Source organism: Helobdella robusta, assembly GCF_000326865.2.
Source record: "Helobdella robusta unplaced genomic scaffold HELROscaffold_12, whole genome shotgun sequence".
In the NCBI taxonomy this organism is placed as follows: domain Eukaryota; kingdom Metazoa; phylum Annelida; class Clitellata; order Rhynchobdellida; family Glossiphoniidae; genus Helobdella; species Helobdella robusta.
Genome location: NW_008703664.1, coordinates 1280010 through 1293509, shown reverse-complemented (window position 1 = coordinate 1293509; position 13500 = coordinate 1280010). Strand labels below are relative to the sequence as shown.

The 13500-nt window shown below is 32.2% G+C and overlaps 2 protein-coding genes across 2 annotated transcripts in view; both read right to left on the bottom strand.

Moving 5' to 3' along the window:
- Positions 1-1883: 1883 nt before the first annotated feature.
- On the bottom strand, positions 1884-4050 carry HELRODRAFT_167780 (hypothetical protein; the record flags this gene model as incomplete). Its single annotated transcript, XM_009013516.1, has 2 exons — positions 1884-1954; positions 2766-4050. 2 exons carry the CDS (start codon positions 4048-4050, stop codon positions 1884-1886), a joined length of 1356 nt encoding a protein of 451 aa, XP_009011764.1.
- Positions 4051-4425: 375 nt separating this feature from the next.
- The window catches only part of HELRODRAFT_190339 (hypothetical protein), a gene marked incomplete at both ends in the record, with an annotated part of 10834 nt that continues 1759 nt past the window's right edge, over positions 4426-13500 (bottom strand). The window contains 19 exons of the mRNA XM_009013515.1: positions 4426-4560; positions 5552-5662; positions 5865-6068; positions 6237-6335; positions 6569-6734; positions 6830-6892; positions 7123-7226; positions 7737-7838; positions 8047-8136; positions 8458-8664; positions 9241-9312; positions 9705-9902; positions 10145-10311; positions 10611-10710; positions 11291-11397; positions 11511-11636; positions 11918-12044; positions 12424-12546; positions 13107-13223. Coding sequence (XP_009011763.1) covers positions 4426-4560; positions 5552-5662; positions 5865-6068; positions 6237-6335; positions 6569-6734; positions 6830-6892; positions 7123-7226; positions 7737-7838; positions 8047-8136; positions 8458-8664; positions 9241-9312; positions 9705-9902; positions 10145-10311; positions 10611-10710; positions 11291-11397; positions 11511-11636; positions 11918-12044; positions 12424-12546; positions 13107-13223 — 2418 coding nt within the window. The remainder of the gene's footprint in view (positions 4561-5551; positions 5663-5864; positions 6069-6236; positions 6336-6568; positions 6735-6829; positions 6893-7122; positions 7227-7736; positions 7839-8046; positions 8137-8457; positions 8665-9240; positions 9313-9704; positions 9903-10144; positions 10312-10610; positions 10711-11290; positions 11398-11510; positions 11637-11917; positions 12045-12423; positions 12547-13106; positions 13224-13500) is intronic.

The following is a 13500-nucleotide window of genomic DNA, read 5'->3' as shown; positions in this document are numbered from 1 at the left end:
TCATCCAATTACATTAGAAATTTTTATTTTAATCTAAAAAAAACTACGGATTGTTGGATGGCAAATAGCAAATGGCAAACATTTGATCATTTGTGAAATGTTGTGTCTTTTAAAGATTTAACCTAAACCTACCAACTAAAACATCCATAGAACATGCCTGAACACATCGTCTGAAAAAAAATATTTCAACATTTAACTAAAACACAACAAGTCGATATGTAAAATTGTGTTGTTTCTTATTTTTTAGCAAAATAAAACTATAAAGATATTTTCGTCTATCGTATTGAGGTTTATTACTAAATGTTCCTTACTAAAGCTGCCAAGAACACCAAATTAGTCGTAGGATTTCTTCTCAGCGATTCAAGAAAAAATAAAATGGCTAAGAGAGCCACCCACAGCACGCTGAATGTATACAAAAAGATAGACGTAAAATGCAATGAATCTATTAAATGATTGTACGGCCTTACAATGGTAGGAACCACAACAAACTATTCAATGCCGCCATATCCTGCAAGAAGTCTCTGCAGGGGGGACAAAAAATGAAAAAAATAATAAAAATAAAAAGTATAATTCAGCATCAAATAGAAGAAACAATTAAACAAAAAATATTCCTTCATTAACAGTTTTCATGCATTGTTCAAAAAAAAAAAATAGGAACAAAATGCGACTAACAGGTGGCGTATAAAGAATGCGATGACCAGTGTGGCTGACCAGCTGATGGCATATACCATGTAGACCTTTCGAAGAAACACTATTTCAAGAATATGGACATTTATTTCAGCATGCACGCACACACACAAACGCACGCGCGCACATACACACCAACGCACAATCACACACTTGTGAATATGAAAGAATGAAAAAGATATAAAAGTAAAATAATTGTGTAGGCGAATTAATGTAGATGAAGATGCATACACAAATGAATAAATATAAAATAAATATAAATTAATTCAAATAAATACACATGACAAATTAAAGAAACCCAGCAATACAATCAAATCAGAAATTAAAAGCTTAGGAGTCTCATAAACTCAAACAAACAACTGAAAACAATTTATAACACGGACAAATTTGATCAGCAAAAGGAAAAAGAATCCACTAAACATATTTAGCTATTGACAAATTAAATGTTTAATTATATAATTCGTTTTATATTGAAAAAACATTTAAAAATATAAAAATGAACTGGAAATGTGCAATTGAAACCAAAAATGATTCAAAATCAACCATTAATACTTTATTTTAACATGTCAAGCCAATTATCACGTAGTTTTGTTTGCTTGTTTTTGTTAGGACAGATATCATAAAATAAGTTCCACTTTCGTTGAACTCATCTTTGTAATCTTCAATTTCGGCGTTGAACGAAATCCACTTCCAGATATTAATCATGGTATTTTTTATTTATTGTTTTTTAGCTCTGGAAAACGTGGAGTTTATTCCTTACATAATTCATGCATGTATTTAATCATACGCACAAGATGTATGGAAGTCCTTAAATTACAAACAGCTAGTATTTGAACCAGATCATTGTTCACTAACTACGACGTAAAATATTGTGACTGATTTGCCAAACTTTTGTTAAATTAGGCTTGCCCATAAACATCAGCTGTCTCAACGCAATCGCCGCACTAAAATGAACAGGGATCAATTTTTTTTTACAAAATTTCGATTTTATTAAGTTTTTCATTATTTTCAAAAATTATTTTCAATTGTAATTTTATATTCTTTTGTGTTTTTGACCTCGGTAGTAAACTTTATGAAAGTTGTCTCGTTTGGATAATACTCACAGAAATTTTCTTTCATTGTCAAATCTCGATTGATAACAAGAACAATTTTCTAGAAGCAGACGTTTGATAAAACTTCAAATGACATTTTCGATATTAAAGAAATGGAATGTAACTTAATGGTAGGTACTTCTCTTGTTCGTAAGCAACAACGATAAGACGACTACCTGTAACACGTTTACGTGACTGGGTAGGAAGTTGTCTAAATATTTAGATTAGAGATGAAAAGTCTGCTAGAAATATTTTGACCGAATTTGGAAACAAGAAAATTAGACTAAAAAAATGTTGCTGAAGCAAACCAACTTGATTCAAACAACAAATATTTTATTCAGGGTAATGGGCAGTCTGAAAAATGAAGTATAGCGGCTCCCAAAAAATGAAATTGGACGATTTTTTCGGTTATCAATGGACTAATAGGCTTATTTAATGTAAATTGAATTTTTGTTTAAACAATAGTAATAATAATGTTATAACCGCGGGAATGATCGAATTGCGCTATGTTATTTGCTATCCTAATTATTGTTATCTTTGCAATATATGTAATCTTTGGATTGTAAACCATAGAGGATTGTGAAATATTGAATCTATGCTAAAAATCTAAGCTACACATAGGTAGGTCCTGCATAGTCACGTTTCAGGAGGTTTTCTAGCGAGGGTTGAAGCGAAGTCGTAAATGTGATTTATGTAGTTACTTGCATTAGTTAATTGTTTCTATGACTGTTGGCACTCAAATAAACGTTCATCAAAATTTGCGTTTGAAGCAGTTGTGTTCATCTATCGGAAATCATTGAACCTAAGGGATAATAAACACTTGACAATCGTTGGAAGCTACAACATTGGTGTTGTAAATATAGAGATCTTTGAAGTTATAACACTAACATTGGTAGTTACGAGAGTCAAGGGTTACAGCAACAATAATAATAATAACGACAATAAAAATGATGATATGATAATATATTCAAAACATATATTGCTAACGTCGCTTGGTTCTCGGATCAGAAAATTTTGAATTTTTGTTTGAAGAGGCTGGGTCAAGGATAGATGACAAAAACTCTTTTCCTTTGTCATCATTTTCCACTTTTTTATCTTTTGTTTCAACTGAAACTTTTTTTTTATCTGGGTTTTTTGCCGATTTTTCTTTTTGATCTTTCGTTTCTGTAGAACTTCTTCCTTTGTCTTTTGTAAAATATTTTGTTAGATCTTTTAACCCAAAATTGTTCTTATTTAAATTTGCTCCAGGTACATTTTGTTGCTCGTACAATTTGAGATTTTTATTCGTATGCTTTTCTTTTCCAACTAATTCTGTCAAATTAACTTTTGTCTCTTTACCGTTTAACAAATTTGAATTATTTATATCGGCTGTTGTATTTGCTTTCCAATCTTTTGCTTCTGATTCATAGGTTCTACCTTTGTTCGTAATATTTGACTTGTTATTGTTTTCGGCGACACTATCGATTTTTCTTGTCAAAGATGACTTAGATATCGTGCCACTGGTAGTAATGGAATATGAATACGCATTTTTAGAGGTACTTGAAGACTCGGGAATACTTCTTTGAGCCATTGAAGCAGGAGTTGTCCTACGTTTATATTTTTTAACTTCTTCGTTTACATTTTTAATTTCGGCTTCTTTAGTTCTATTCAACCTAGAATTGATGTTTTTAAACATTTCTGATTTTTCAGGCTTGGTCCTTCCTGTCGTCAAGATTTCAAGTGTGAAATTTTTGACATTCATTTTGGATCCCGATTCAGTTATTTTCTTATTATTGTTTCTCCTATCGTGTTCGAAATCGGGTCTATTTCCTATTTGTTCAGCTGCGGGCCGAGTCGCACTGGTTACGAAACTTCTGCAATCCGATCTCTCGGTAGCACTGGTTTCTTTCCTCAGACTTTCGCCGTTGACATCAGTATATACATGTCTTTTTGATTCATCATATAAAATATTTTTATGTTGTCCTGACCTTTTATTGTGATTAATTTTTCTGCTATTTTTACCGATTAGGCTTTTTTCATTAATCCCACACACTTTGTCGATATTTTCATTCAGTTCTCTGGTTTTGTTTCTTAACAAATTAGCCCCGCTTCGATTGTATTTATTTTTATCATAAAGTTTCTTTCCGCTGACTTTTTTCCCATTCTTAACTTTACGCCTAGAAACGTTTTCAAAAGCGTGTGCAATCGAAGAAGTGGTTGACGTAGATGAAAGAGACAGTGGTGATGCCTCATCCTTAATATTCTTTCCCAAATCGTTCGAAGTTGTAACCATATTTCACATTTTAGAAAAGAAAAAGCGGAAGAGTTTAAAACGAAGTTTTGCATCGGTCTATAATTAGATATTTCACCATCATTCATTTATCTCTAATCACCTCGGCTGAAAAGTTTGCTTCCAAATAAAAATATTCTTCCAGAAGCATGTTTTATTTACATAAAAATAAACATTGCGTCGTGTTAAATAGTAAACGTGTTTGGAAATTTTAAAAATTTTCACGAAAAAACATTTGACCTTAAGAATAGCATTTCATTTTTCTTCTCAGTGGGAATGAATATTCAAAAAGATGAAACAAAAACTGTTAAAGTTAAAAAATTGTAGCTATATTACTTTATGAACTATAAAAATAAACTGTTGAGTGCACAAATAATTTTAGGCATGTGCTTGTTGTTGCTGTTGTTGTTGTCTCAACAAGACTTCATCATAAGCTTGCACCATTAAGAACGACTTAGCGCAACTCGACCAAACTCTTTCTTCGACATCCACAATTTTTGCGTCTATGCAAATCTGAATTAAATATATTAAATTAACGTGTTTAAAAGTACAAAAATTTCAATTAAAAAATTCGTTATTGTTCAGTATTATATTCATCTCATTATAGCGAACCAATCACAACAGCAACAAAAACCATTTTTCGCAAACTTGTCAATGTAAAACAAGAACAATATTTTTAAAAAGATATAAAAAATCTTTTCTCAAGAATGAAATGCTCAAAAAATATTCACCCTAACCAGATACTTCAAATATAACATTGAACCTTCTTTAGTATTAAATGAAAAATTCACTTGCTACATAGCATAGTGTACAGAGTCGAGTCAATGTAATCTGGTTAACTAGCTAAGTAGTAGTCGATGGATTTTTAAATAAGCAGAGTCTTCAAATCAACCAAAAGGCAACAGCGATGAAATAACAAATTGCGCATGTATCGGAGGCAGAAAACTTGGAATCTTGGAAAAAGTAGTTTGGAGGTGCTTCTAAATGCTGGTAAATCCATTTTTAAGCATTAGTTGGTCTCTATCCTAGAACAGCTTGTGTCGTCATAATGAAAAGAAACTTTAATTGAACGAAGTCTATATGCAGAATCAAATGATCCAATCTAGGTTGGTGAAAAGATGAAGGAAGAAATAAGAAAGAAATAAAATGTGTGAAAAAGGCAATTATTACAACGCAAAGGGCATTGTTAACAATAATAAAACATGAAAACATGCGTAGCACATTTGGGACAAGATGTTATGTATTTGAGTCTTACTTAGTTTCAAGTTTTTTGATCAGTCAGCGTTTTGGAATCTTGTGCAATGATCAACAACAAACAAGGTGCACTAACTCGCTGACTCAAATGGGTTTAGACATAACCAGGGAAGATATAAATATTGACAACGTAGATATAATTATGGCGTAGTTAAACAAAGACAATCAAATACGATAAAATTCGCCAAACGCATTTCGAATTTTTATTTTCAAAAAAAAAAAAAAAACATATCGATCAATAAGAAAAAACCTGATAATATCCAGGAGTGGGGAAGGGAATGAGGAATCGATGGCACACGTAGTCAGTTTGCATGGGGCATCTTTCAACAAAGTGGATTGTTGTCGGTCCCACGGGTGGGCACTGTTAACGGAATGTTCAATTTTGTTATTTTGCTAACCAATTTCAGCACTGGCCACCAATTTTTTAATTGATAAACTAAGACAAAATAAATATGAGATGTTAGAAGAAATTTAATAAATATAAAAATAATTGTTATAGTTGTCGGATAAATCTTGAAACTATTTGCACCAATATGTTCTAAAATCAAATTTTCTTCCCAAACCTTCATAGTCTTCCCAGATGTTTGCTCGGAAGAAACGGTCAACTGAACTTTCCTAATTCTTTTGTTGACAGTGTAAATTTTCTGCTGGTTCACCGCCGCAAATGCACAAGAACTAACAATGCCTTCGACTTTGATGGCAAATAGCGTGTCACATTTGACCAGTATAACATCATCAGGACTTTTCATAGGCGGAGAGATGGCCAGCTGGGTGATTGTTGGTCGATAGCTGATTATTGCTGGTCAACAAGTGGTTGACGATTTGTTTATGTTGATTGATGGCTGATTAATGGCTGTTTGATGGTTAATTAAATGTTGATGGGCTGTTCAAAATTTAATGCGCCTATGTTGTTATTAGATAATTAAATAACAAACTCTTATATCCGTGGCTTGTAGTTTCTGGAAAAAAAATCGTGGAAAATGAAGTGGAAACTGTGTGCATTTGTATATAGCCTGCTCGATTTGGCCTATTATCTGCATTACGGATGAGAAAACAGTAGTACGATAAACTATACACGAATGCATTGTACATGCAACATTTAATATTATCAATACTATTAGTAACAAAAAAAATTGTAAATCGTTCATACAAGCAATTCTCAAAAACTCTTTCAAAAACAAAACCGTTTATGCTCCATATTAAAAAATATGACATATACAGGAATGCTTTTAATCCTCTTCTAAGCTCAACAACTCCCATTCCAGACCTGACAACTGAGAAGAAGATTATCTTCAGTGTCGAGAGATTGTTGCAAAGAGTTGAGCAGATCATTGTTTATGAACCTCCACCACCTATCTTCAACCGACGATGACGCTCGAGACGTTATGAAGCTCGTTGCGTCCGCCATCAGCGTCGATTTCATGTCTAATGTTCTGTGATATCGGCAGAATCAAATTTCAATTATGTTCTACAATTATCCTTTTTAAATAACGATAAAGAGCAAATGCAATAAGAAGAGAACTCTAACCCGCTTGTGTGACTTAGTACGGCTTTGAGAACATTTAAAATCAGACGACACATTTCCAGGCAGCTGTTCAAATGTTAAAAGAAACAAACACTGCTATAATTTGAAAACATTTTTAAAATTAAGTTTAAAGATTACGTCGCATTGAAACTAATACCAAACTAACAATTAATTATAGAACAACAAAGGCCACATCAAACACGTATTACGACGACAGAATTTTTAATAATAAGACTAATGATGTTCAACAACATAAAAGTTTCATTCAACTATTCCATTCTAAATGGAGGGCTAACATGTCAATGTGCTGCAGAGTGCGTTGGTCAGCATCAAAGCAGCTGGAGTGAAGCTCGCTGTATTCTTTCTCCAGTGATAATAATTTTTCAATGCAACTTTTAAACTGCCGGTGGTGACAAATTAATAAAAAAAAGTTTCATTTAAAATAATGAAACTGAAACAATCACAGCTTTCTAACTTCCAAATGACTTAACAGATCAAACACAATATAATACAACCAAATCATAAAATAATTTTTATGTTTTTACTTCTTCATTTGTTGGACTAGTAAACAAATTGAAATATGCAATAAAAAAAGATGATAGATAACATGACATTTCGAAAATATAATTATCTGGAAACAAAGCAAATAATTATTGGCAAAGAAACAAAAACAAACACGAGCAATAGATCTTAAAAAGTCACCTAAAACAAAAAAACTAACTTATTAGCTGACAACGAACGAATATAACAAACAGAATGAAGGCATAACCTGTTGGAGACACTGACTAAAAAACAACTAGCAGCATCTTAGAAACAACAGCAACAAAATCATATTAACAACAGCAATGACAAGCAGCAAGTAAAAGAAGAAACAACAACAGCAACATCATGTTGGATGAGGTGGTGGTACTTGGTTAAGGACGTGTTCACATTTGTGACTCTCCTGTCCGGTGTTGATGGCGAGTGACGTGGCGATGGCTGGTGGAGGCACTGTTTGGAAGCTGCAGCACGACTGAATCATGATGATTTCGAGGTTGTGTATCAATTAACACACGTTCAACACAACATTTCGTGTTGAAATTTGAAAATAAAAAGATGAACATAAAAAAATACAGAAACCCATTGCATGCTTTAATATTGGAACAATCTGCAGAATAAGAAGCCAGCTATATCAATAACTGCAAAGAGGAGAGACTGAAGACTAAGTAAAGAAGACTAACTTGTAGAACTTGGATACAGCACAATATGAACTTGCACCTCAAATTGGTGTACGTGATTTGGAAGATGGAATGATGAAGACAGGCAGATGCCTACAAACAAATACACAAATAAATCAACTTCATTTACTTCATAGTTGCAGTCAGTGCTTAAACTATTCTGTCTATTTTTAACATTTTCATATTTATTCGGTAATAAACTTAAATTCTAAATGTAATGAAATAATATCTTGTTAAATTATCATACCATCATCAGCCCAATAAAATTTCTTCCTTTATACCCCAACTCCTTAAGATACTTCAAAATTTAATTTAACTCGAAAACCTATAGCGCTCGTATGCGAACCATTTATAACCCAAACATGTAGCTACTACAAGATTAGGAGTGCAAGTGATGAGTTAACATTGACAAACTTTGAAATTAGAAACAGCGAGTTGGTAGTAATCGACAGCGTTGGTCAATCTTTCCAGTAACTCCATCCTCACATCTCCAGATCGACCGATGACACTTCCACCAGCGAATCCTGATTTCTTCCTATCACCAGCATCTCTAATAAGTGATTCAGCTTTAGAGAATTTGTTCAAGCCATCCATCCATGCATTCCTACGTTCGTCGTACACCTGCATTGGCGTAGTAATTCATTAAATCGTTTTTTTTAATAAAATGGTGAAACCATCAAACAATTTGACAACAAATATTATTAATATTTTTATTTAACTTGAATGAACTGCTTGGTGTAGGTTGTGATAGAAAATTAGAAAAAGTTTTTGTAACATTTGGCTACCTCTGATATATAAAGTTGAAAAATAATATTAGGAAACGGTAATTATTCATTGAACGAATTAGCGTCAATCGGGCTAATCAGTTTTGACGTTAAAAACATATCCTCATTTTAGGATTAAAACTGCTGTTGGGATTAATGAGGCTTCAAATCATACATAAAAGTATAATACATGACTCATCTAGTCTAGTTATTATTGTAATAAAAATTTATTTATCTATAGTTAAACAGTATATCATATCTCAAAACTTGTTATAGAAAAAACAAAATTTCTCATTTTTTAATGTCAAAAATGAAAGTTCTTTTGAAAACACTTATTAAGAGGTTGTACCGAAGATTGACAGGACAAAAAGATAAACATGAAGCAACAATTCATATCTGGATTTGTGGCCACAAACAAACGAAACCAACTAACCAAATGACGAATTTTTGAAAAAACTGCTGACGCCGACTTGTGGTAGGCATACCTGGCCAGCTGTCTGCCAACCTGCGTGATGGCGACGATCAAAAACTATAATACAATAACATAGGGCGACATATGTATATGTATGAGCTGAGTTATTTAATCATGCATATGGGGGCATATGTACTTCTGGTTTGAGCTGAGCCACTAATAATATGTTATGTTTCAAATTGGGCTTGAAATTGTCTTCGGATGCACCAGTTCTATTAGATCAAAAGTTTTTCTAAATAAAGATGCGTTTTATTTGATGATTCATCCATTGGCTTACTCGCAATTAACTCAATAAAGGCAGTTAGAAAGATGTGCCTTCATCTATAACTATTACATAAAATTTTCTGCATAAATATGTTTAAGATAGGCTACTAAATGCCTTAAACTTTAAAATAAATTTGAAAAAATGAAACACTAAAGCTAACCCTGTACATCATCCAGCCATTGAGTTTCATTGTAGAATGAGTAACAAAATTATGAAAGTCATCATCCTTCTCATCATCCTCTTTATTCATTGAATTCCTTATACTGTCTTGCATAAGATTGGTACATGATGCAGATGCTGAGATGTTGCTGACGAGAATGGCTGAACGATACTGCAGTATAACTCGAATGAGACAAGTCTATCGTGTCGCCATAAGTTTAAAAAAAATTTAAATATCCCGAAAATAAAATAAATAATTACGCACACAGAAATGCAAACATTTACTACATTTAGCATCCAATGAGAATATTTGTCACAAAACTGAAATGCGTTACGTTTTAATTGAAATTTTCAAAGGAAAAGTTTTTTTAAACCAATAAAAAGCACTGAAATGATGCAGATATTAGCAGCAATATGTAAAAGAAAAAGAGAAATTCTGACCACAAATTGTTGGGTAGATTGATCAAAGGGTTGTTGATCTTCATCTGTGATACTTTTTAAAGTCGTCAAGAGAACGTCAACAACTTTCTTCATAGTGCTGATCGAGTTGTCGGAGTTTGCATGGATGGAGGAAAGGAAGTCACAGAGGATTATTCTTTTATCCACACCTGTTCAATTCAAACATTTCATTCATTGAAACAACGATCCCATGGAGAGGGAGTATGATTAGATTAGTGCTGACAGCAATAAATTATTATTACCATAAAATATATTATAGTGTTAAATCATTGATGTAGAAATGAATATATATAGCCCAATAACAAAATGATAACAATATTACCTTTAATATGAAAAATGAAAGAATTACCAGCGTCAACAAATATTGTTAAATTTGTAGTACTGCTAGAGTAGTACATAAAAAAATACGTCTTGATCTAACAACCGAAATACCAAAGATAATACAAACAGTAATTATCGTCAGCGACAAAACTGATCACGTGATCAACCAGGGATCCAATCAGGAATGGACATGACTGACATAACTTTTGAATCATTATCAAGGCCTCCTAAAAATAATAATTAAACATTATATATATATATATATATATAGATTTTACCAGCATATATATATATATATATATATATATATATATATATATATATATCTGTGTGTACGTGCATGTGGGTTTATGGTTGTATGTATCATATTAGATTTTGCAGTTAAAAAATAGATAGGATATAGACAATTTATTAACATATTCATTTCATTTTTCATCTATTTCTAATTTCCAGATAGAAACCTATCCACAAAACTTGTACAGTCGACATATATTTCTAAAAGAAACGGACACAACTTTCCAAATGAACCCTGGAAAAACAATGCTTACAACAAATTAAACACAGAACAGACAGTAAAGCTAATTAAACGTTGAACATGAAAACCACAGAAGCCAATTATAGTTTACTATAAAAACTTGAATATAAGTTAATTGTTATGTCAACCCAGCTACATAGAAAAAACAACCACAATATATGCACTTGAATATGCACTGTCATGGGCATTTGTGATTTTATCATTCTCTTAACTTTCGTTAACGAACAAAACATTTTATTGAAATATGAACCATAGAAATATGAACCAACTACCTTCAACACGTTTTTTGAACTTTCGGCAGAAGTCTCACCCATGTAAATGATCATCAACGTATCTATCACTATCATCAACTCTATTAAATCATCACCCAGATCTTCAGCTGAAGAAAAAAAATTCAATTTTTAATAACACAATTTGAAATTGCAAAGCAAACAAATTTATTTGATAAAATAAACAATCAAAAATCTCCAATGACTTGTTGACATAACATACATGAAATAGAAGTTTTTTTCATCTGGACATTGAAGATTGACAAATCAATGTACAACTTGAGACCATGTATGGTTATGAGCAAATTAGGATGGTAGCAAGCGAACGTGTAACACTCTTTCATATCATCTGATCATTCAAATCAATTACTATCTAATTAATACTCTAGCTTCATTTTAAAACTTTTTTTAAAATGTTGCCTTTAGATTTTAACACAGTGGCGGTATTTTATAAATGTAAATGATTTTAGTGAATAAAATTTGTATATAAGAATCACAAAAATGATACTAAATTGAGAAATTATTTATGAAACATTATCTAACAAGTGCACAAAAAATTAACATGTTCTCTCAAAAGTCAGATGGAATGACAAGATAAAATGGGACTAAGAAGCAAGCCAACCAACAAACCAAAGTTCATAGATGAAACAACAGCTGTGGACGAAGACAGTTGAGAAAGAACCTGCAGACTCATAAGGTGCAACTTCTCATTCGTCACTTCATTATTCACAGTGCTCCATATGAACCTATTTATAACCTAGAAGTTGAATGGTACGAGATTTCTATTAAACGAGAATATCATATACATATGTCCCATTTTGCATAATTGCTAGAAATAAAATAGTTTAACAAGCAGGATAAACAATTGCATTTGTTATTACATGAATCAACATCATTCAAACTACAACAAATAGCACAGTATGTATGAAGTAATGTCGTGACGTGATGGTTAAGGTGTCTGGCACTGCTGTTGCAATGACAGGGTTTGAACGCATAGAGATCACCGCCAATAACATAGAGTGAGCCTGATGCGCTGTTAACGTGTATTTATATGTGGTATGAGTTTGCTGTGTGTTTGTTTGTTGTTAATACCTCAGAAAAATAATAAAAAGGGATATGTTAACAAAAGCACCGACATTAATATTTTCACTTGTCCAGACATGAGGTGCCTTCGATGCAAGCAACTTCAAATCTCTCAGCACCATCTGCTTGATTGACGTCCTACCATCTTCAATCAGGTATGTCTGCAACAAACTTACCTGGGGGTGTGAGGGTGGGCATTTGGAAGTCAATATGTGGCTCAGCGATGATGATGATATCGTACTAAACAATTTGTAGGATATATGGATAGGTAAACATGAAATAAAGAGTGCCATTGTCATCTTCAACGTCAGTCAAACGTTAACTGTTGGTTAAAATGATAGTACTACATTCAGAAACAAAGACATATCTTTAGAATATTCTTCCTTTAATGAATGAATGAAAGAATGAATGATTGAATGAATGGATGAATGAATGAATAAATGATCTTCTTTAATTTCTTAAAGAACCATTGAGGCTGATGGTATCCAACTTTCATCAAACTTTCATCCAACTTCCACAAACATTTTCCCTTTCTGGTCAAATTTATTGAATACAATGTCCCTACCATAGTCCTTCCACTAACATCACCCAACCATTCCTCAGTTATATCCAACTCAACAAACATTCACTTTATTTAAGCTATATTATGCATAAAACAGAAAAACAAATGAAATGAAATAAAACTCAAATGCGTTAAAAACTTTATTTAAGTTGTTACTTTCCCATGAAAACGAACCTGTTCTGAAAGGTGAACAAGAGATCGACAAGACAAAAGGGTAAGTGTATGGAGCACAGATGTCACAAACTTATTGGATGGGTATCTCTTCAGCATTGATAGGCATAGGTTTCGCACCTTGAAGTAGGATATAATAAATAATAACTGAATGTAATAATATAATAACGACATAATATCATAAAATAATGATAATATAATGATAATATAATATAATATAATAGAAACAACAATATCAACTATGAAAGAAAGTATCATTACAAAATAACAAATTGTACTTGACAAATATAATTATTTTCCATTAAAAACATTGCATTAAATAAAAAGATTATCCAATTGTAAAGCCCATCACATGCACCACATACTGATATCATGCTCATAAAATACACACACCATA